Source organism: Delphinus delphis, chromosome 16, assembly GCF_949987515.2.
Source record: "Delphinus delphis chromosome 16, mDelDel1.2, whole genome shotgun sequence".
NCBI lineage: Eukaryota > Metazoa > Chordata > Mammalia > Artiodactyla > Delphinidae > Delphinus > Delphinus delphis.
In genome coordinates this window covers 27,732,403-27,753,641 of record NC_082698.1, presented here as the reverse complement: position 1 = coordinate 27,753,641, position 21,239 = coordinate 27,732,403, and the positions used below count along the sequence as shown (strand labels likewise).

Genomic DNA, 21,239 nt, shown 5'->3' with positions numbered 1-21,239 from the left:
CCCATCACCACCACCCAACAAGAGTCTCTGGAGCTGGGGGCCTTCATGTTTAATAAACCCCAGAAGATTCTCACATGCTCTACAAATAATACATCTGGATTGTTTTTCAAATGCCTGTAATGAAGTCCCTTCTCCAAATCTCCGGCACTCCAGATTATGTATACACGTATGTATGTTACATTCTTATTTTTACATAATTGTAGATTTGCAGAAGCTTGCAAAGAAATGTGCAGGGAAGTCCTATGCACCCTTTCCCCAGCCTCCCCCAGTGTTAACGTCTTACAACTGTAGTACAATATCCATAAAGCTCATTCAGACTTCACCAGTTTTACATACTCCAAGGCTGCACTTCACTGTCCTAGACTAATGGAACACCTCTAAAAGAACGCCAAAGCAAGACAGATGGTAGGAGACAGGAGGTAGGGAAAGAATCCAGTCCTGTCCAGGCCAGGCACTATGGCCACCTGACAGTTAAAGGGGATTGGTGGAGTGTGGTTGTTGCTTACACCCTCCTCCACTGGGGAGATGCTGACACCAAAGTAACCCTCTTCAGGCATCTGGGGACAGGGGCAGGGCTAGAGCTTCAGTCAGAGTCTTACTGAGAAATTATCCTGCTTATCTGGTCAGACCCTAGTCTCCATGTGTTTGCTTTTGAGCCACTGGAACTGTCAGCTTCCAAGGTAATAAAGAGTCTTCCCTAAAATCAGAAAGTTCACTGGTGCTTATTCTTCAGAGTCATTATAGGAGTGGAAGAGGTCCAGGGTAGGTGAATCAATAATGGCCAGGGTGTCAAGACTAAGCACACTGCTCTTGGGTGGGCAAAGGCACTTTTTGCATGAGGTCCCTGAAAGCCGATCCCAAGAAAGGTATGAACAGAACACTACAGAGTCTCTAGTTAATACTTTTTAAAATTGCTCATTTCCTTGCAAGGATGGCACCCTTTGAAAGGGCCACCTTTTGAAGGGGCTCCAGGCTGGGTCCACCACTTGGATCCAGCATATATAGGCAGATCAGGAAAACTGGTAAGGCTCAGGCCCCAGAGGTTTATCTAAATGAGTGACTATGGAGTCTTCTCAGGAGAGGATTCTCTCTAAAGGAAGGGAATTGAGAAGATCCAGCTATAAAGCTTGTCACTGGAATTTGTTAGCAAGCCCCTCAGTTTCAGTTCAATGAAGGAGGTTGGAGGGTGACTAGGAGTCTCTTTCCCAGGGGTTGTTATAAGCAAAAACAAAAGAACTATTTTGCTAAAACCCTGTAAGAACTTATACACAAATGGCAGTTTTGATACTCAAGTGGAAAAGTAAAACTCTAAAAGGGGTTAAAAGACATTTGCCCCTATATTAAAATAAAAATAGACTTTTTAAAGGAGAAGTTTTAGGTTTATAGAAAACTAGAGCAGAAAGTACAGAGTTCCCATATATCCCCTCCCCTTCTCCCCTGCACAGATTCCCCCCATTATTAACATCTTGCATTAGTGTGGTACATTTGTTTGTCCCTACTTTTTTATGCGTTGAACCCAACGTGAGCAGCAACAGTACCCCCAAAATGTGCCCAGGGGATGTGGTGGTAGATAAAGCCGAGCCTGGCAGATATGGGTGCCTGGTAGGCATGAAGCAGAAGGAAGAGCTGGAGCAATGGAATAATAGAAAAGCAGCAGAGACAATGTGATAGTTAACTGAGATTTTTCTGACTGTGTGCAAAACATCCCTGAGACCTCCAGGAAATACTTATCAAGAGAACTTTTTGGGATTAGGAGTCCTGGATTAATATGTGGGAATATGAGCAAGAGATATATGGGTTACAGAAAAGCACAGCAGTAAGGGAGTACATGCTCCAGAACCAGACTGACTAGGTTCCAACCCTGTCTTTACCATTTAACTAGCTGTGTGACGCTGGCTAACCACTCTATGTTTCAGTTTCTGTGTCTGTAAAATGGAATACATACTAGTTTCTACCTCATATAATTGTTGTAATAATTATGTGAGTTTAAAACATGTAAAGCAGTAAAAATAGTATTTTGTGTTCACAGAATAAACACTCAATAAGTAGTCCAGTACCTACCTCATGGGGTTGTTATAAAAATTGAAAACGATGTTATAGGTAAAGCACTCAGAGAGTTCCTTACATACTTGATAAACGTTAACTGTTATTTTTGTGATAGAAATTAAATTTTATATGTTACCAGTATATACACTGGAAAACTAACCAAAGGAGAGGAAACAATTATAAAATTTTTATTTGGCAGTGTAAAAGCAAAACTAACTACAGTTATTTATGTAAATTGCTTACTACTTATGCCTAATTACTATGAAGCACAATAACAATTACATATAGCATTAAGCGTGTCAGATTGACTTTGGTAAAAGTTTTGATTATAACATCAACCTCTGTATACATCTGCTCAGTGTTCATTGTCTGTTGCTCTTGTGGAATAACCTTCTGTGAATGTAGCAGGCTCATCTGCTCACAATGCTAGAAAATTAGTGGGAACACAGGCTTGCCACAGACTTCGTTCTCATAGTCCCCCAAATCCTTTTTCAGTCCCTTTAATCCTAGAATTTTCTGTTGATTCTGATGACCCTTCGATTATTTTTTCAAACCCCTTTAATTTGCTTTTATAGAGTACTTGCTATGTTCAAGGAACTATGTTAGGAGCTGGAAGGGATACAATGATAATTAAGGCAGGCTCCATTTATAGTTGATTATAAGGGAATAAAGGAAAACCTTTATGTGAGGCAGAAAAATGATGCTGTGAGTCTTGAAAAATTCTGACTGTGGCTTTTGAGCTAGATACTAATTTAAGAATAAGTAAGGTGTTTAACATATTTATAGAGATATAATTCATAAATTATAAAATTTACCCTCTTAAAGTGTACAAATCAATGGGTTTCAGTATATTCACAAATTTGTGCAACCCTCACCACAATCAATTTTAGAACATTTTCATCACCCTAAAAAGAAACCCCTTATCCATTAGCAGTCACGTCCCATTCTTCCATCCCTCAGTCCCTGGCAACTGCTAATCTTCTTGCAGTTTCTATGGAATTGCTTGTTCTGGACACTTTGTATAAATGGAATCATATAATTTATGGCCTTTTGTGTCTGGCTTCTTTCACTTAGAATGATATTTTCAAGATTCATCCATGTTGTAGCATTTGTCAGTACTTCATTACTTTTTACAGCTGAGTAATATTCCATTGTATGAATAGACCACAATTTATTCATCTATTCATCATTTGATAGACATTTGGGTTGTTTTTACTTTTTGGCTATCATGAATAATGTTGCTATGAACACTCATGTACAAGTTTTTGTTGGACACATGTTTTTAATTCTCTTGAGTAAATACCTAGGAGTGGAATAGCTGGGTCATATGGTAACTCCTTGTTTAACCTTTTGAGGAATTGCCAGCCTATTCTCCAAGTAGCTGCACCATTTTTTAATCCCACCAGCATGTATGAAGGTTCTGATTTCTCCACATCCTTGACAACACTTGTTATAGTCTTTTTAATTTTAGTTTAGTGGGTGAGAATTCTTGTTGTGTTTTTTATTTGTATTTCCATGATGACTAACAATGTTGAGCATCTTATCATGTACTTAGTGGCCATTTGTATATCTTCTTTGGAGAAATGTCTATCCAGATCCTTTGTCTGTTTTCAAATTGGGTTATTTGCCTTTTTACTCTTTAGTTGTAAGTGCTCTTTATATGTTCTGGATACAAGTGTCTAACCAGATATATGACTTGTAAACATTTTCTCCCGTTCTGTGGGTTGTCGTTTTACTTTCCTGACTGCGTCTTTTGAAGCATAAAAGATTTTAATTTTGATTCAGTCCAATTTATCTGTTTTCTTTGGTTATGTGTACTTTTGGCATATCTAAAATAATATTGCCTGACTCCAGGTCATGAAAAATTACACCTGTATTTTCTTCTAAGAGTTTTATAGTTTTAGCTCTTACATTTAGGTCTATAATCCATTTTTAGTTAATTTTTATATGGTATGAGGTAGAGATCCAACCTCATTCTTTTGTATGTGGATATCCAGTTGTCTCAGCACTATTGGTTGAAAATACTAAGAATAGGTAAGATTTAACAGAACAGCATGAGCAAAGGTATAGAGGCATGAATGCATGGACTTCCACGAATAGCAACTGGTTCAGCTTGACTAGAGGACTGGACAAGTAGGGATATTTAATGGGAAATGAGGTTGGAAAGGTATGTACGGTCAGATTATGGAGGGCCTTGAGTGTCCAGAGTTGGAGAACTACAAAAGATTCTTGAGTAGGATGACATCGGAATCAGGCTTTCAGAAGATTGATCTAGCTACAGACTCTACATTGAATTAAATGGGATAAAAAATGTTATGTAGAGAAGTCTTATTAGTGGAGCTTCTACAGTGGTCTAGGTCGGAGGCCACCACTAAGGCTGCGACAATGAGAGTCACCGAGGTAGCGAGAAAGAAAAGAGGGAACTGGTATGTGAAAAATATTATAAGGGTAAAATAGGGCTTCCCAGGTGGCGCAGTGGTTGAGAGTCCGCCTGCCGATGCAGGGGACACAGGTTCATGCCCTGGTCCGGGAAGATCCCACATGCCGCGGAGCGGCTGGGTCCGTGAGCTATGGCCACTGAGCCTGCGCGTCCGCAGCCTGTGCTCCACAACGGGAGAGGCCACAGCAGTGAGAGGCCCACGTACCGCAAAAAAAAAAAGGTAAAATACACACAGGTTGTAATAACTGATTGGATGTTGAGAATGGATTGAGAGAGACGGGGGAAAAAAAACTAGTAAAGTCAGGAGAAGTGGCTAGTTTGGCACGGAAGATGAGTTAACTTTTAAACATACTCTCCTCCATTGTTTACTGGCCATTTTTATTTCTTTTGGGATTTGTGTTGTTTGTGTCCTTTATTTTTTTTAAAGTTCTGTGTTTGTTTTGTTCTTATTAATATGTAAGAGCTCTTCATGTGTCATATATTGTAAGCATTTCCCCCAGTTTGTCATTTGTCCTATACAAGTATTATCTCATCTGACCCTCTCAACAACTCTCTGAGGTTACCACACCATCCCCACATTAGTTATGGTTGAGGTGACTAAGCACAGACTAGTCTCTTCCCAGGGCCACACAGCTAGTAGTGGCAGAGCTGGGACACCGACCCTCTGGCTCTAGAACTTCCTCTCTCAGGTTTTCTGCCTCATAATAAGGCAAATTTAGTAATAGTTTCCTAGAAAATCATCTGTAGTTTTAAAATTTTTTAAAGAAAATAGGATATATTGAAATCTATTTTCTTCTTAATATATTTATTTATTTATTTTTGGCTGCATTGGGTCTTCATTGCTGTGCGCGGGCTTTCTCTAGTTGCGGCGAGCGGGAGCTACTCTTGGTTGCGGTGCACGGGCTTCTCGTTGCGGGGGCTTCTCTTGTTGTGGAGCATGGGCTCTAGGCACGCAGGCTTCAGTAGTTGTGGCTTGCGGGCTCTAGAGCGCAGGCTCAGTAGTTGTGACGCACGGGCTTAGTTGCACTGTGGCATGTGGGATCTTCCCAGACCAGGGCTTGAACCTGTGTCCCCTGCACTGGCAGGCAGATTCTTAACCTCTGCACCACCAGGGAAGTCCCTTGAAACCTTTTATAGTATTTTCTTTGCATGAATCAACTTAATTGTATGTATTTGTGTTTCTCTTTTTCTTGGTGACTCTAGCTAGAGATTTGCTGTTTTATTATCTTTCAAAGACAGCTCTATAAAACTACTGTTTTTCTGTTTTCTAATTCTTTAACTTTTGCTTTTATCTTTTTGATTACGTTACCTATTTTTCTTAGGTTCACTGTGCTGATTTCAAAATAACACACAGTAAATTTTTTTTTAATTCTTAAAAACAAAGGAGAGTTTTTCTCTCAATATAACAGTGATTTTCAACCAGCATGAGAGTGGGGAGGGAGGCTAATTATAATCTCCAGGAAGACTTTTTCACAGATAATCTACTATTTTCTTGTCTCTTGCACCAATTGCCCACCCCACCCCAACCTTTGAGGATTATACTGTTATTGAGAGTGCTTTCTAATAGCTGTGTGCTTCCCTTGTAAGAAAAAACACAAGTTTTAACCATATCCCGTAAGTGTTCATATCATATTATCATTGTTAATATTTTGGAATAGGCATTGGAGTTATTTGAAAAGTGTGTGTTTTAATATTAAATAGTTAAAATTAAAAAAAAATAAACATACTGTCCTCCCAATTTGATACATTCCCAGGAGAGAAGTCTAGCATTCATTTGGAAATGTAGCTCTGGATCTCAAGATGGAAGTCAGGGTTGGAGGTAAAGATTTGGGAGATATTGCATAATCATGGTGGTAAGACCTTGGGCACGAATGAAGGATTCTCTCCTTTCCCCCATCTCTCTAGATTGCTGTTCCTTCTGAGTTTCCTCAGATGATACTTCTTCCTGCTCCCACCCCTAAATGTGAGTTCCTTTGTTCTTTCATTCAACAAATACTTATTAAATGCTTACTATCCTCAGGCACTGTTCAAGGCACTGATAATAACTGGTGAACAAAACAGACCAAAAAAAAAAAACCTGCCTAATGAAGCTTTACAGTCTAGTGGAAGGAGAATATACAAATAAAGATGTAAAACCTAGTGTTCAGATGATGAAAAGTGCTGTGGAGAAAAATGGAGCAGAGAAAAGGGTGGGGGAAGTTTCAATTTTTAAATAGATGATCCAGGAAAACCTCAGGGAGAATGACACATTTGATTAAAAGGCCAGTGCAGGTGAAGAAACAAGCTATGTGGCTATCTGAGTAAAAAGCATTCCAGGCAGAAAAGACAGCAAGTGTAATGGCCCAGAGGCTGGAGAGTGCCTGGTGTGTTGGAGGAACAACAAGGGACCAGTGTGGCTGGATCAGAGTAAGTGAGGGGAGAGTAGTAGGAGATTAGGCCAGAGGCCTAACTGGGTGTCAGATTGTATAGGATCTTATAAACCACAATAAGAATTTGGCTATCACTCTATGTGAGATAAAAAACCACTAGAGGATTTTGAGCAGACAGTGGCAAAATTTGATTTATAGTTTAAGTGGATCACTTTTTAAAGGGACCAATCATTTTTGAGCATAGATTATGGGAGAATAAGGGTGGAAGCAAGGGGATCAGTTTGCAGGCCTTAATGATAATCTAGGCATGAGATAATGACAGCTTGGACCAGGGTGACAGCAGTGAAGGTATTGGGAACCTGTTAGAGTCTGGATATAATTTGAGCTGGAGCTGGCAGGAGTTGATGACAGACTGAATACAGGATGTGAGAGAAAGAAAGGTCAAAGATGACTCCAAGATTTTTGTCCGGCCAATGGAAGAAAGAACTGTCCATTCCTTAGATAGGGAAGACAATGGGAGGAGCAGGTTTGAAATGGTGGCAGCGAAGATCAAGAGTTCAGTTTTGGACGTGTTAAGTTTGAGCTGCCTATTAAAGATTGAAGTGGAGATGTCAAGAATACAGTTGGGGGAATTCCCTGGTGGTCCAGTGGTTAGGACTCAGTGCTTCCACTGCAGGGGACCCTGGTTCAGTCCCTGCTCAGGGAACTGAGATCCTGCAAGCCGTGCGGTGCAGCATGGCCAAAAAAAAAAATTAGGACTCAAACCCTAGTTCTTTAAAAAAAAGGAATATAGTTGGATATGCAAGTCTGGAGTTTAACAAAAGGTCTAAGAGTTGGGAGGGTCCAGAAAGACATAAACCCTTTGACTGACACCCAACCTGTGTAGTGTCATCAGCAATTGTACGTATAGGGAATGGGAAGCTTGCACCTTCATCTAGTAGTATGCTGCTTGGACCATGTTCTGTAGAGCTGTCTCTATCTTCCACTGTTTGTTAGCATCTTTCATTTAATCATATTACTGTCCCTAGGTGGCACCCATACAAATGCTTAAATTCTTTCCTCTTTTGCTCTCCTCACATTACACATTCACTATGCTTTCTGTAATCCATATTCTATTTTACTCCTCAAAAGGACACCTTGCCATCATCTCATTAATCAAGAACAAGACCCTCCTCCTTTGGTGCGGAGTGCAAGGACATACTGGAGTCTTTGCTTCATACTGGATACAAGTAAACCCTGCCATGTGGTTCAAATATATCTGCAAATACCTCGGGGGTTAACAACCCAAGTCAACTTACGGGAATATTGTCCAAATAAGGCCTACAGTTGTGTCATATGGCAAGTGCTCAATTACATCTCATTGATTAATCAACTAGGCTATACCAGCATATCATACAAATCTCTACATACTGTAGGATCTTCGAGGAAAGAAGAATCTTCTAGCATCTCTGCTCATCACTCTCTGTGACTTCAACTCAGTGTCCTCTCAAAGGAAGTCTCTTGACCCAGGCTCACCGTTAAGCTTTCTCCTTTGGCTGCCACCCAGTCTTCATTTTGTTGCTTTGTTTTCTTTCCTTATACTGTCTGTCTGTCTTGTGGAATGGGAACTAGCCTCTGTCTGGCCTGGTAACGTATGAAAGTCTTCAAAAGTTATCCCTCACATAAAGATTGCCGTTCTGAGACACAGCAAGCTCAGGCTTCTTTATCTGAGGCACAGGAACTGGCTGACTTGTCTGACACTAGTCTTTACGGATCAGAAATTTATCTCCAAACCCATAATGGCTTTGGCAATTATGAGTTCATTCACATCATTTTGAATTTATTTTTATGCTTTGCTGGTACTACTGTCCCCAAGAGAGTACTGCTTCTTTTTATTTACTGCTTCTTTAATTTTGCTTGCCAAGCATCAAAAAATAGGCCTTGGTTTTGCTAGACTCTGTAGTCTTTTATGATTTTCTAAAAGTCTGTTACATTTCTTTCTGAACCTTTTCCATCTTCTCTCATATGGCAGCATCTCAGTTTATTGATACTGTTTGTCAAAAACTACCCGTATTTTAGGTGTTGTGTGTGTTCTGTATGATGCCAGTCAAGCTATTTTGGCCTCTGATGAGAAACTGAACTTTCTTAGCCTTTTTCATTTCCAACCCACTTTCTGTGATGGCCAGCATCTTACTGGCCTTTGGAAATGCAGGTTACACCAACTTTCATGGAATAATACATAACGATTCCCATGTTACTTTCTCCCATTATAATGGAAAAAGAAAGATAATAGGTAATACATTTGGATTAATTTTCAAATGCCTATACTGAAGTCCATTTGCCAAATCTCCGGCACTCTAGATTATGTATATATGTATGTGTGTATATATATATATATATATATATATATATATATATATATATATATTTTTTTTTTTTTTTTCGGTACGCGGGCCTCTCACTGTTGTGGCCTCTCCCGTTGCGGAGCACAGACTCCGGACGCGCGTACCCAGCGGCCATGGCTCACGGGCCTAGCCGCTCTGCGGCATGTGGGACCCTCCCAGACCGGGGCACGAACCCATGTCCCCTGCATCGGCAGGCGGACTCCCAACCGCTGCGCCACCAGGGAAGCCCCTGTATGTATATTTTTAATTTTTGTATAATTATAGATTTGCAGAAGGTTGCAAAGAAACACGCAGGGAAGTCCCACACACCCTTTCCCCAGCCTCCCCCAGTGTTAGCATCTTACAGCTATAGTACAATATCCATGAAGCTTATTCAGACTTCAACCAGTTTCACATACACTTATTTGTGTGTGTGTATGTATATATGTATGTATGTGTATAGCTCGATGCAATTTTGCCACATGTATAGCTTTGCAAAACCATACCACAATCATAACCGCAAGACTGTCTGGTGTTATCACTTTATAGTGGTATCCATCCCCTATCCCTAACCCCTGGTAACCATTAATCTAGTCTTTAGCTCCATAATTACATATTTAACCACTGCTACATAAATGAAATCATGCAGTATGTATCCTTTTGAGATTGGCTTTGATCATTCAGTTTAATTTCCTTGAGGTTCATCCAAGTGTTTGTGTGTATCAACAGTTCATACCTTTTTGTTGCTGAGTAGCACTCCATGGTATGGATGTACCACAGTTTTTTTAACCAGTCACCCTTTGAAGGACATCTGGGTAGTTTCCAATTTTTGGTTATTCTGAATAAAGTTGCTATGAGCATCTGAATACAAGTTCCTGAGTAAAAATAAGTCTTCATTTCTCTGAGATAAATGCCCAACAGTGGAACTGCTAAGTAGTGTGGCAAGTCCCTTTTTAGTTTTCAAAGGAACAGCCAAACTATTTTCCAGAGTCAGATTATTTATTCTTCGAATTTAATTATGACTCAATCCCTAGAAAGTTATTCCACTGTTTACCTCTTTCTGATTAGAGAACTATCCTTCTCAGAGTCCTGTGGAGTCAGATGGACCTGGATTCAGATCTTGCTTCAATCACTAATTAACTGGGTGAGCTTGAACAATATATTTAACTTTTTTCAGTCTCAGATTCCCTATTTGAAAACTAGGGATAACAATGCCCAAGATAGTAAGGATTTAACAACATCAACATGTAGAATACTGAGAGCAGAGTGTCTGGTAGACAGTAGCAAGTTAATGCTAGCTTTCTTCCCACTCTGGCAAAATAACGATCAAACATTACTCCCAACATTTTTGGTATTTGAAATTTTAAAAATCCAAGCAAAGCATAATACTAGCTCCTTTTGTACATGTTCTTTTTTTTTAAAAAAACTAAATTAAGTAGATTCCTCATGCAAAATTTTTCCTTGGAAAAACCATTTTCCCTTTCTTCCTCTCAATTACAGACTTGCTTTATTGTGCTTCACAGATCTTGTATTTTTTACAAATTGAAGGTTTATGACAACCCTGGATTGAGCAAATCTATTGGTGCCGTTTTTCCAACTGCAGTTGCTCACTTAGCGTTTCTGTGTCACATTTTGGTAATTCTTGCAATATTTCAAACTTTTTCATTACTTTTATATTTGTCATGGTGATCTTTGATGTGGGAATTCCCTAGCGGTCCAGTGACTAGGACTCATTGCTTTCAATGCCATGGGCCTGGGTTCAATCCCTGGTCGGGGACCTAAGATCCTGCAAGCTGTGCAGCGTGGCCAAAAAAATAAAAATTGATGTTACTATTGTAATTATTTGGGGGCACCACAAACGATGCCCATATAAGATGGCAAACTTAATAAATGTGTGGGTTCTGACTGCTCCACCCACCAGCCATTCCCATCTCTCTCCCTCTCCTTGGGCCTCCCTATTCTCTGAGACACAACAATATTGGAATTAGGCCAATTAATAACTCCACCATGATCTCTAAGTGTTCAAATGAAAACAAGAGTCACTTACTTTCAATCAAAAGCAAGAAATTATTAAGCTTAGTGAGGAAAGCATGTCAAAAGCCAAGACAGGCCGGAAGCTAGCCCTCTTCCCCAAACAGTTAGCTGCATTGTGAATGCAAAGGAAAAGTTCTTGAAGGAAATTTAAAGTGCTACTCCAGCGAACACAAGAATGATAAGTGAAACAGTCTTATTGCTGATACGGAGAAAGTTTTAGTGGTCTGGATAGAAAATCAAACCAACCACAACGTTCCCTTAAGCCAAAGCCTAACCCAGAGCAAGGCCCTAACTCTCTGTAATTCTATGAAGCCTGAGAGAGGTGAGAAAGCTGCAGAAAAGTTTGAAGCTAGCAGAGGTTGGTTCATGAGGCTTAAGGAAAGAAGCCATCTCCATAACATAAAAATGCAAGGGGAAACAGCAAATGCTGATATAAAAGCTGCAGCAAGTTATCCAGATTCCAGATCTAGCCAAGATAATTAATGAAGGAGGCAAAACTAAACAACAGATTTTCAATGTAGATGAAACAGCCTTCTACTGGAAGAAGATGCCATCTTAGACTTTCATACCTAGAGAGGAGAAGTCAATGCCTGGCTTCAAAGCTTCAAAGGACAGGCTGACTCTCTTTTAGGGACTAAGTCAGCTAGTGACTTTAGATTGGAGCAAATGTTCATTTACCATTTTGAAAATCCTAGGGCCCTTAAGAATTATGCTAAATCTCCTCTGCCTGTGCTCTATAAATGGAATAACAAAGCCCGTATGACAGCACATCTGTTTACAACGTGGTTTACTGAATATTTTAAGCCCACTGTTGAGACCTACTGCTCAGGGAAAAAAAAAGATTCCTTTCAAAATATGACTGCTCATTGACAATGCACCTGGTTACCTGAGAGCTCTGATGGAGATGTTCAGTGAGATTAATGTTGTTTTCATGTCTGCTAACACAACATCCATTCTGCAGCCCATAAATCAAGGAGTAATTTTCACTTTCAAGTCTTATTATTTAAGAAATACATCTTATAAGGCTATAGTTGCCATAGATAGATTCCTCTGATGGATCTGTGCAAAGTTAATTGAGAACCTTCCGAAAAGGACTCACCATTCTAGATTATTAAGAACATTCATGATTCATGGGAAGAGGTCAAAAGATCAACATTAACAGTGGTTTGGAAGAACTTGATTCCAATCTTCATGGCTGACTTTGTAGAGTTCAAGACTTCAGCGGAGGAAGTAACTGCAGATGTGGTGGAAAGAGCAAGAGAACTAGCATTAGAAGTGGAGGCTGAAGATGTGACTGAATTGCTGCAATCTCATGATAAAACTTGAATGGATGAGAAGTTGCTTCTTATGGATGAGCAAAGAAAGTGGTTTCTTGAGATGAAATCTACCCATAGTAAAGAGGCTGTAAGTATTGTTGATATGACAACAAAGGACTTAGACTATTACATAAATTAGTTGATAAAGCAGTGGCACTGTTTGAGAGGATCGGCTTCAGTTTTGAAGGAAGTTCTACTGTGGGCAAAATGCTATCAAACAGCACTGCCTACTACAGAGGAATCATTCATGAAAGGAAGAGCCAATCAATTCAGCAAAATTTACTCTTAGTTTAAGAAATCGCCACAGCCACCCCAACCTTCAGCAACCACCTCCCTGGTCAGTCAGCAGCATAACATCGATGCAAAACCCTCTGTCAGCAAAGAGATTACGACTCGCTGAAGGCTCAGGTGACGATTAACACTTTTAATAATAAAGTATTTTTTAATTAAGGCACTTACATTTTATTTTTTTAGACATGATGCTATTGCATACTTAACAGACTACAGTATAGTGTAAACATAACTTTTATATGCACTGGGAAACCAAAACATTCACGTGACTGGCTTCATTGTGATATTCCCTTTACTGCAGTGGTCTGAAACCAAACCAGTAATATCTCTGAGGTGTGCCTGCATATTTGCTGAAGTAATTCTCACAACTCTTGGCAGCAGCAATGAATTGGTGTATCTCTATTATGTTCTGTGGTTTTTCTCTCTTCCAGGTCAGTGAACAATTTCCTGATGACTGGTCCAAAGGTAAGAAAAAAAATTCCTTCGATTTATTTGGATTTCACTCAGCTTCTTGACTGAAGACTACACATATCAATATCTTTTATTATATCTTTTATTATGCTGTATATATTATAGGCAGAAAAACTGTAGCACAGAAATGGTTACGGACACACCCCAAACCGCACAGCAAACTAGTGTCAGAGCCAGGACAAGAACTCAGGAATACTGACTCTGAATTTATGGCCAGAATTTCCAGAGCCAGAGAAGTTTTCTTTCGCAGTGTCAGGTTACAGTCACCCATCCTCCTCAGCGCAGGGTGGGAGGCTGTCTTCCATCTTTCAAGTGCTGGCATTGTACTACATGATCTCTAAGGACATTTCCAGCTTACAAAATGTTCTCTTCTAAGCTAGTAGTAGGATGAAAATGGCTGAAAATTCATGAATTATGTAATTGAGGCTCATTTTGGAGTGACAGAATAGTATAATGAATAGAGGCAGTGAGGTCTAGAGTCTAATGAAACTGATTTTCATTCCTACTTCAGACATTTGCTAGTGGTGGGACCTTGGGCACACTGTTTTACATCACCTCTCTGAGGCTTAGGTTTCTACCTAAGTTTATTTGTGATGTTATTTGTGATGTTAAAAGCATATTTGAAGTGCTTACTCTGTCATGATTTTGGAGGGATGGGAGTGCACAGGAAAAGAGGTGCTTGGCCACTTTAGGGCAAATGCCTCCCAAGTTCAGTTGCTGCGAGTCTGAAGTTTGACCCCTGTGTCCCTGCAGGCTTACTTGATCTACTCCAGCAGCGTGGCAGCTGGTGCCCAGAGTGGTATTGAAGAATGCAAATACCAGTTTGCCTGGGACCGCTGGAACTGCCCTGAGAGAGCCCTGCAGCTGTCCAGCCATGGCGGCCTTCGCAGTGGTAAGGAAAGCCTCGGCCACAGCTCCCTGGAGCCCCTGGCCACAGGTTAGAGCCCCACTCTCCAGGGATGGCCCCCTGCCTCCTCTACACCCTTGTTCCTCAGCTGGTCTCTGCTCTCAGGTCATCTCCCTCTCCAGCATCTTCTCTGTTCCTTCTCCAGCTCCTCTTTCCTACCTATAGAGCTTTTTTCCTTCTTCCCCAATACCCTCACTGCTCAACAAATGGACCTTGCCTCACCCCCAATCCTATACCACCCTCAGTCTCCCGGCTGGCTAAACGCTTCCTCAAAATATAAATAAGGTAGGTAGGGGTCGTAAATCTTCATGCCTCTTAGCCCCTTCCTTCAGCAGGCTTAGCAGAGAGGTACAGGGCAAGTGGGAACTGACTTGGAGCCCAGATTCCCATGGAGAAAATAAAAAGCGGCCATGCAAGAAAGTGAAAGAGCTGCCAATCAGTGGTTCTTTCCGGGACTAGCACCTGCCTCTCAGACTTCAATGTTCCAGGAGGAAGTGGGGATGAGTTCTTTACAACCTGACATTCAGATTCTCCCCCATTTCTTTCTTGGGCTCTTTCCCACCTAAATCTCACCCATATCAAATAATCTAGCCACTCAGTCATAAAATGTGTGACCTGAAAAGATGGGAAGGAAGAAGAGCAGGGCTGAGACCAGGGCTAGAGCAGACCCTGAAGAGAGTAAGGTACATTATAAAGGTGGGGAAATAGAACGGAACAGGGAGAGGCGGGTATAACGATGGTATTAAAGGTATGTCTTTGGGCTGTAACTCCTCCCTCTAACTCACTCAATTTTTGGTTCCTGTCAGCTAATCGGGAGACAGCATTTGTACATGCTATCAGTTCTGCCGGGGTTATGTACACTCTGACTAGAAACTGCAGCCTTGGGGATTTTGACAACTGTGGCTGTGATGACTCCCGCAATGGGCAACTGGGTGAGTAGTGATCTTGAGGGTGGGTAGGGCAGCCCAATGAAGTTCACTTAAGTAGTGAAAAGCTTGGTGGGTACTTGGTGGGGCGAACAAGAGTTGTATTCTTCTAAATCTGAGGAAAATCAGGGCGAACCAGTTTGAGCCCAAACCCTACAGTGACAAACCAGGCTAAACGTAGCTAGGGACCCTTCTCTGACTGGGTGGTTTCCTTAATTTAAACACAATAATGATAAAGGAAGAACCCTGCCTTCAGAATCATTCCTATTACTGTCTCAAACATAGGGGGAATGCCCTTCCATGCTGCTTATCCCTGTCTCCTTTCCACTGTTTACCTCCACTATCCTTTCCAACCCTCTGCCCTGCAGCTCAACTGCCAACTGCTGTTCCGTATTATCTCAATTGCCCTTCTCTCTCCCCCTCGATGCTGTGCTTTCCTCACCTTTTTTGCACCATCATGTCCCTTCCAGACGTCAGTTGCTGGCGGAGGTCTGCATACTCTGCCCAAAGGCCAGAAGCATAGTAACGGGGTGAGCAGGCACCTGCCTCACTTGGCAGCTACTTACGTCCTGGGACACGGGATTGGCTGAAGCTGGAAGTAGGAGCACAAAGGTGGCAAAAACAAATCTAGGGTGAAACTAATTTGGAGACAGGGCACTCGCCCCACCTGAACCCTTCCCCACCTCAGATCCCCCAAACCCACTTAGAACCAGCAGCCCAGGAGGCTCCAGGCCGTCCTTTCTTCCCACTGCCTTTTTTCCAGGGGGCCAAGGCTGGCTGTGGGGAGGCTGCAGCGACAACGTGGGCTTCGGAGAGGCAATATCCAAGCAGTTCGTCGATGCCCTGGAGACAGGACAGGATGCTCGGGCAGCCATGAACCTGCACAACAACGAGGCTGGCCGCAAGGTGAGTCCTGCAGCTCCGGGGGTCAGGCAGCTGGCTCCATCCACTACCAGCCCTAGGTGCGGACGGCTCTTCAATTCATCCATCAGATTGGGAAAACGCGGCATCGAGGCGGCTGGCACGTAGACTAGCTAGAATCCTCGCAATCCGCCAGAGGGTGACACTCCCCAGGCGCTTAATCCCTGGCCCGCTCACTCCTAGCTCTCTTCCCAGGCGGTGAAGGGCACCATGAAACGCACGTGTAAGTGCCACGGCGTGTCTGGCAGCTGCACCACGCAGACCTGCTGGCTGCAGCTGCCTGAGTTCCGAGAGGTGGGCGCGCACCTGAAAGAGAAGTACCACGCAGCTCTCAAGGTGGACCTGCTGCAGGGTGCTGGCAACAGCGCGGCGGGCCGCGGCGCCATCGCAGACACCTTTCGCTCCATCTCCACGAGGGAGCTGGTGCACCTGGAGGACTCCCCAGACTACTGCCTGGAGAACAAAACGCTAGGACTGCTGGGCACCGAAGGCAGAGAGTGCCTGCGGCGCGGCCGGGCCCTGGGCCGCTGGGAGCGCCGAAGCTGCCGTCGGCTCTGCGGGGACTGTGGGCTAGCGGTGGAGGAGCGCCGCGCCGAGACCGTGTCCAGCTGCAACTGCAAGTTCCACTGGTGCTGCGCGGTCCGCTGCGAGCAGTGCCGCCGCCGGGTCACCAAGTACTTCTGCAGTCGCGCGGACCGGCCGCGGGGGGGCGCGGCGCACAAACCCGGGAGAAAACCCTAAGGGTCCCCTTCCCCACTCTCCTTTCCCAATTTGTCCTTGGCTTCTTTTAGAGACCCCAGCAGTAGAGGAATCTAGGGAATAGGGACCCCACACTACCAAGGCCAGGGATCCCGAGAGGGAGAGAGACGCTGCAATCTCTCCTGTGCTTGCCACTTCCCAACCTGTTTCCACAATTCCTCTGCTCTCTCCTCGCGCTGTCTGCATCGTCTGCTCACCACTTAGGTCTGAGAAACCTCTGTTCTGAGATTCTGAGCTATTGATCTTCCTTGGAAGAGAATAGGCGTTCCTCCTCCCGGTCCCAGCTGCCCTAATGCCTGGCCTAGCCTGTGGAGAGCTTAGGAACTGGAAGAGCCCTTCCGAGATAGGCAGGGCCCAGGGAAAACACGGCTTTTTTCTTTCACCCGTCTTCCCCCCTCCCCCTAACCCCACCCCCTCCCCCTCAATTTTCTGCTGCCAGCTCTCTGCCATAGCCACATCTTCCTTCTGCAGAGGCCCTCCTGTGCTTCTGATTCCCTAACTGCTGGCATAGACTCCCCAGGAATCTCTGCTTTCTCTCCCCCTTTTCCTTCCTTCCTTCCCTGAAGGGATACTGAGGAAACTGACCCAGGAAAAAGCATGTCTTTGGAGGTTGGTTCCTAGAGGCAGGGGTTGAAGATGGAGGAAATGGGAACCCTAGAATGCTGACTTGCTGAAAACCAAGGGTGCCACTCATCCTTGTGATACCATGTCTCTAATGGACTTTGCCAGTGGGGCAATGACCTTCCTAGACAATCACCCAAGGTGCTCCAGACACATACCCACGACATCTAGGAATGATGTAAGGGCAGACTGCCAGTCATTTCCTACCCTTTAAAGTAACCTCCTCCTTGCTCCTAACCTATAGCCTTCTAGCAACCAACTTTACCTCTTCTCTTTCCCCAAAGGATCTTATTCCCCTGAGCCAAGACTGAGATAAATAAAGCTAATTTCCCATTCAGACCCTGGTTTGCACCTCTGAAGACAGGTCATGAGGAAGGAGAAGCTGGGACCCTTCCTTTTCACTAACCTGGTTCTCAAACAGGCAGGATTCAGGCATTGGATACTTTCCTTCAATACATAAACTTCCTGTAATGAAACTGTTAATAGGAAGTTCAGCACCTTGAACCTTAATTTATTGCAGTCACTGTGACATGTGCCTTTTTTTCAGGTATTGAACTTATTCTTGGGGATATGGGGAAGAGCGTGTATAAGATATAACCTCTAGGTCCTCTCCTCCCTCCCACCTTGCCAGGATACTATCCTCCTGTGAGCCTCACTTCCCTGATGGCCTAAGTAGTTATCCTGACCTGACAGAGGTTAATCTGCCAAGGATTAGTAAATCAGCCCCATAAATCTTCCACTAATACATTCCCTCTGTAGCTAAGACCTTGCTGCTGGTTGTGCTTGAGTCTTCTGGTTCTCTTCTCAGAAAGCAGTAGTATAAGAGGGACTTGGTGAAACAGGGCTCTGGGAAGGGAAGAACTAATCCCTGACAGACCCTCTGCAGCCCAAGGAGCTTGCCAGTCATCCCCCTTCCCCTAGGCTGGTCCTGGGTCATAGGCACCAGGTAGCCCTGCAGCCCTTCCGGAGCAGAACTGGTCAAATGCTAGACAACTTCATCTCACCTCTTGTAGAGCAGGAGAAAGCACAGAGGAGGCGTGGCTCCAAGTGGGTAAAATGGGTGGAGGCTCTAAAGGCTGACCAGTGACAGTGGAAAGGCTCCCATATTCCAAATTGACACAATGGCCAGGTCAGACCTCAAATCCCTGGCCTCATCCCTACACATCTTCTGGTCCCACTAACACTTACTGAGGAGAGAGGTTCCCCTTCCCTCCTTACAGGGGACATGCTTCCCTTCAGGGTCTCCTAGTGCTTCATTTCCAGTTCCATCAGCAAAAGGCCTTTTGCTCCTTCCCTCAGCTTTGATCTGGGCCTCTTGAATCTCCCAACTCACCCTTCGTCCCTAATGAAGCAGCAGCATGTACTAACTTGGCTGTCTCACTTGGCAGAATTACTTGATAGTGTACAGTAAGAAAATCTGGCAAGGCAGCTAGAAAATATAAAAGTACAATGTTGTAAAGGAAAGCGACATTCTCCAGGAGGTCTCTCAGCATACAAGTAGGACTATTGTGCTCCACATTTGATAACTCCAGGTCAGTACTTGAAACATGTCATGCTGCCAGAAAGTTCCTTCATACGTTGTTTTGTATTCCCAAATGGATATGATTGATACCACATTCATTTGCATCTATAAAGAAAACAATACTGAGCTACCTTAGATCTGGATTGCTTTTTTCCCCCCTCTTGCGTTATCTATTCATTCATTTATTCATTCAATGAACACCAGAGTGGAAATACAGTGGTGAACAACACACTGACCTTCTGCATTCATGGAGTGTAGGTTCTCTCTTACAACCAATCACCAGTGCTGTGTTCCCCTTTATAAATGTGGACAACCAGACCAGTTGCTTGGGAAGACGCCTTCGAGGTCAGCTAGTGAAACCTTCTGTTCTACAGATTTAAACTGATGCTGAGAAAGATGTGTGGCTTGTTCCACCAACTAGTAAGGTACCGTGGGGTGAGTCCTGGAACCCAGGCCCCTTCCCTCCTCTTGTGTGCTCTTTAGGAGTCCATCTGTCTCAGCCAGGGGACAGAAGCAGAGGGAGGTCCTGAGAAGTGACAAGGACGCTGGGTGGAGGGGACAAAACACTGTCTCCTTCCTGTCCCTAGCCTGTGAGCCTACACACAGGCAGGGCTTTCTTTTCTTGAAAAGAATCGCAGCCTCAACTGGCCTTAGCAGCAGGTTAGGGCAAAGACAGAGAGACAGGGTCGTGCTCAGCGCTGGCGTTGCTGGTGGTGGTGGGAGGGAAGGGCAGGCCAGGGCACTCGCCTATTGTGGGTCTGGATTGGATGCTTCCACTCATTCATTTCCTTTTAATTAACCCGCATTCCTGGAGGAGAAATATTTATGTTGGCTCCCATAGAGGCAATCCGCAGACTGGAAAGAAGGGGGAAGAAAGCCTGCCTTAGCAAAACAATATCTCTAAAGAGCTCAAGAAGAGAAAATAAGAGAACAAAATGCCATTAAAATAGCCTTCTACCCCCACGGAGTCAATGAAAACTTCATTTCACATGCTAATCCCCCACTCCGCCCCCTTCTCTTCTCATAACACCTTTCCCGAAAAGTGTTTGGGAAAAGTCTTCGCAGTCAGTACACAGCTCCCCGCAGCTCAGACTTCTCCTTGTGTTAGTTCAGGGCCCCAAGTGAGGCTCTCGCTCCAGCAGCGGCTTTTTTCTCCCCACCTTTAATTTAAACAAAGACTTCAGAGTTCATCAACCTCCCACTGAAATTCACAGCTGCTGAACAAACTAATCCCCTCTCCCGGCCTTTCTTCCCTTCAATGGGCTCTTGGCTTCAAAGACACTTTGGGAAAGGACTTTGCTGGGGCTCACACTGCTTCATCAATAGAAGTTAGTGCAAGTATTATCTGAAGAGCAAGTGGCTTTACAAACAAATACTGCCTAACAATCCTTTCCTCCCAAACACACACATCTAGCCCGCAGACATGATGCGATCTACAACAGGATTAGAGATCGTACCCCTGGCTTCACACCCAGCCCCTTTTGTGTAGCTGAGCTCAGTCCTGAAGTGGTATGGGGAAAACCCTGGAGCTGAATGTCAGGCACGGATGGAGACACACACACACACACACACACACACACACACACACACACACACACACACAGCAGAGTGACCATAAATGCTGCAAGGAGAGCCTAATTCAGTGCCACCTCCTTTCTTCAACTCTCCTGACTTCCTATCTGTCCCCAAGCCTCTCCCCTGCCTTATTACGGTATAGGGAACAAGAACAAAAAGGACTGGGAAGACAGATAAGAGCAAAATAGGACCTAGAGGAGATAATAATTGGGAGATGACAGAGGAAACCAAACTAAAGCAGCTTTATTGCACATAAAGTACATCAGTGCTTCAAATGCAGAGTCCAACAATGAAAGCGCAGCCAGAGAAGGCAGCCCTGAGAAGTGTGGGGCTGGGGGAAGAGGGCCTCCAAGCCTTGAAGAACAGTGCTAGAAGACTCTTTCATTAATATGGCTTCTAATCACAGAATGAGTGGTCTAGGCCTTGGGCCAGGGATCAGGCAGGCTGAGTCAGGGGCCACTCCACACAGGTAGTGGTCCCTCTGCTCCTATCCCATAGCCTAAGACAGCTTTCAGCAAAAGGTATCCCATCCACCCTCCACCTCACCTAGCCCACCCTTAACAATGCTGGCAGTTGAGAGGTCCCTTCTTAAAAGGGTCTGAGTTCCTTCTCTTCGTTGTGCTCAGCACCCATCCCTCATGTGTATGACTTGTTCAAAGGGTGAACGGCAGTCAACTC

The 21,239-nt window shown here is 43.8% G+C and overlaps 1 protein-coding gene and 1 long non-coding RNA gene across 2 annotated transcripts in view; one reads left to right on the top strand and one right to left on the bottom strand.

Annotated features, from left to right (window-relative positions):
• The window catches only part of LOC132439701 (uncharacterized), a 33,421-nt gene extending 20,860 nt beyond the window's left edge, over window positions 1–12,561 (bottom strand). The window contains exon 1 of the long non-coding RNA XR_009522401.1: window positions 12,352–12,561. This is a non-coding gene — a long non-coding RNA (uncharacterized lncRNA). The remainder of the gene's footprint in view (window positions 1–12,351) is intronic.
• Window positions 12,562–13,294: 733 nt separating this feature from the next.
• Window positions 13,295–17,114, top strand: WNT8B (Wnt family member 8B). Its single transcript, XM_060034248.1, has 5 exons — window positions 13,295–13,324; window positions 14,084–14,222; window positions 15,044–15,169; window positions 15,927–16,069; window positions 16,280–17,114. Exons 1-5 carry the CDS (start codon window positions 13,310–13,312, stop codon window positions 16,823–16,825), a joined length of 969 nt encoding a protein of 322 aa, XP_059890231.1. The 5' UTR covers window positions 13,295–13,309; the 3' UTR covers window positions 16,826–17,114.
• The last annotated feature ends 4,125 nt before the right edge of the window (window positions 17,115–21,239 follow it).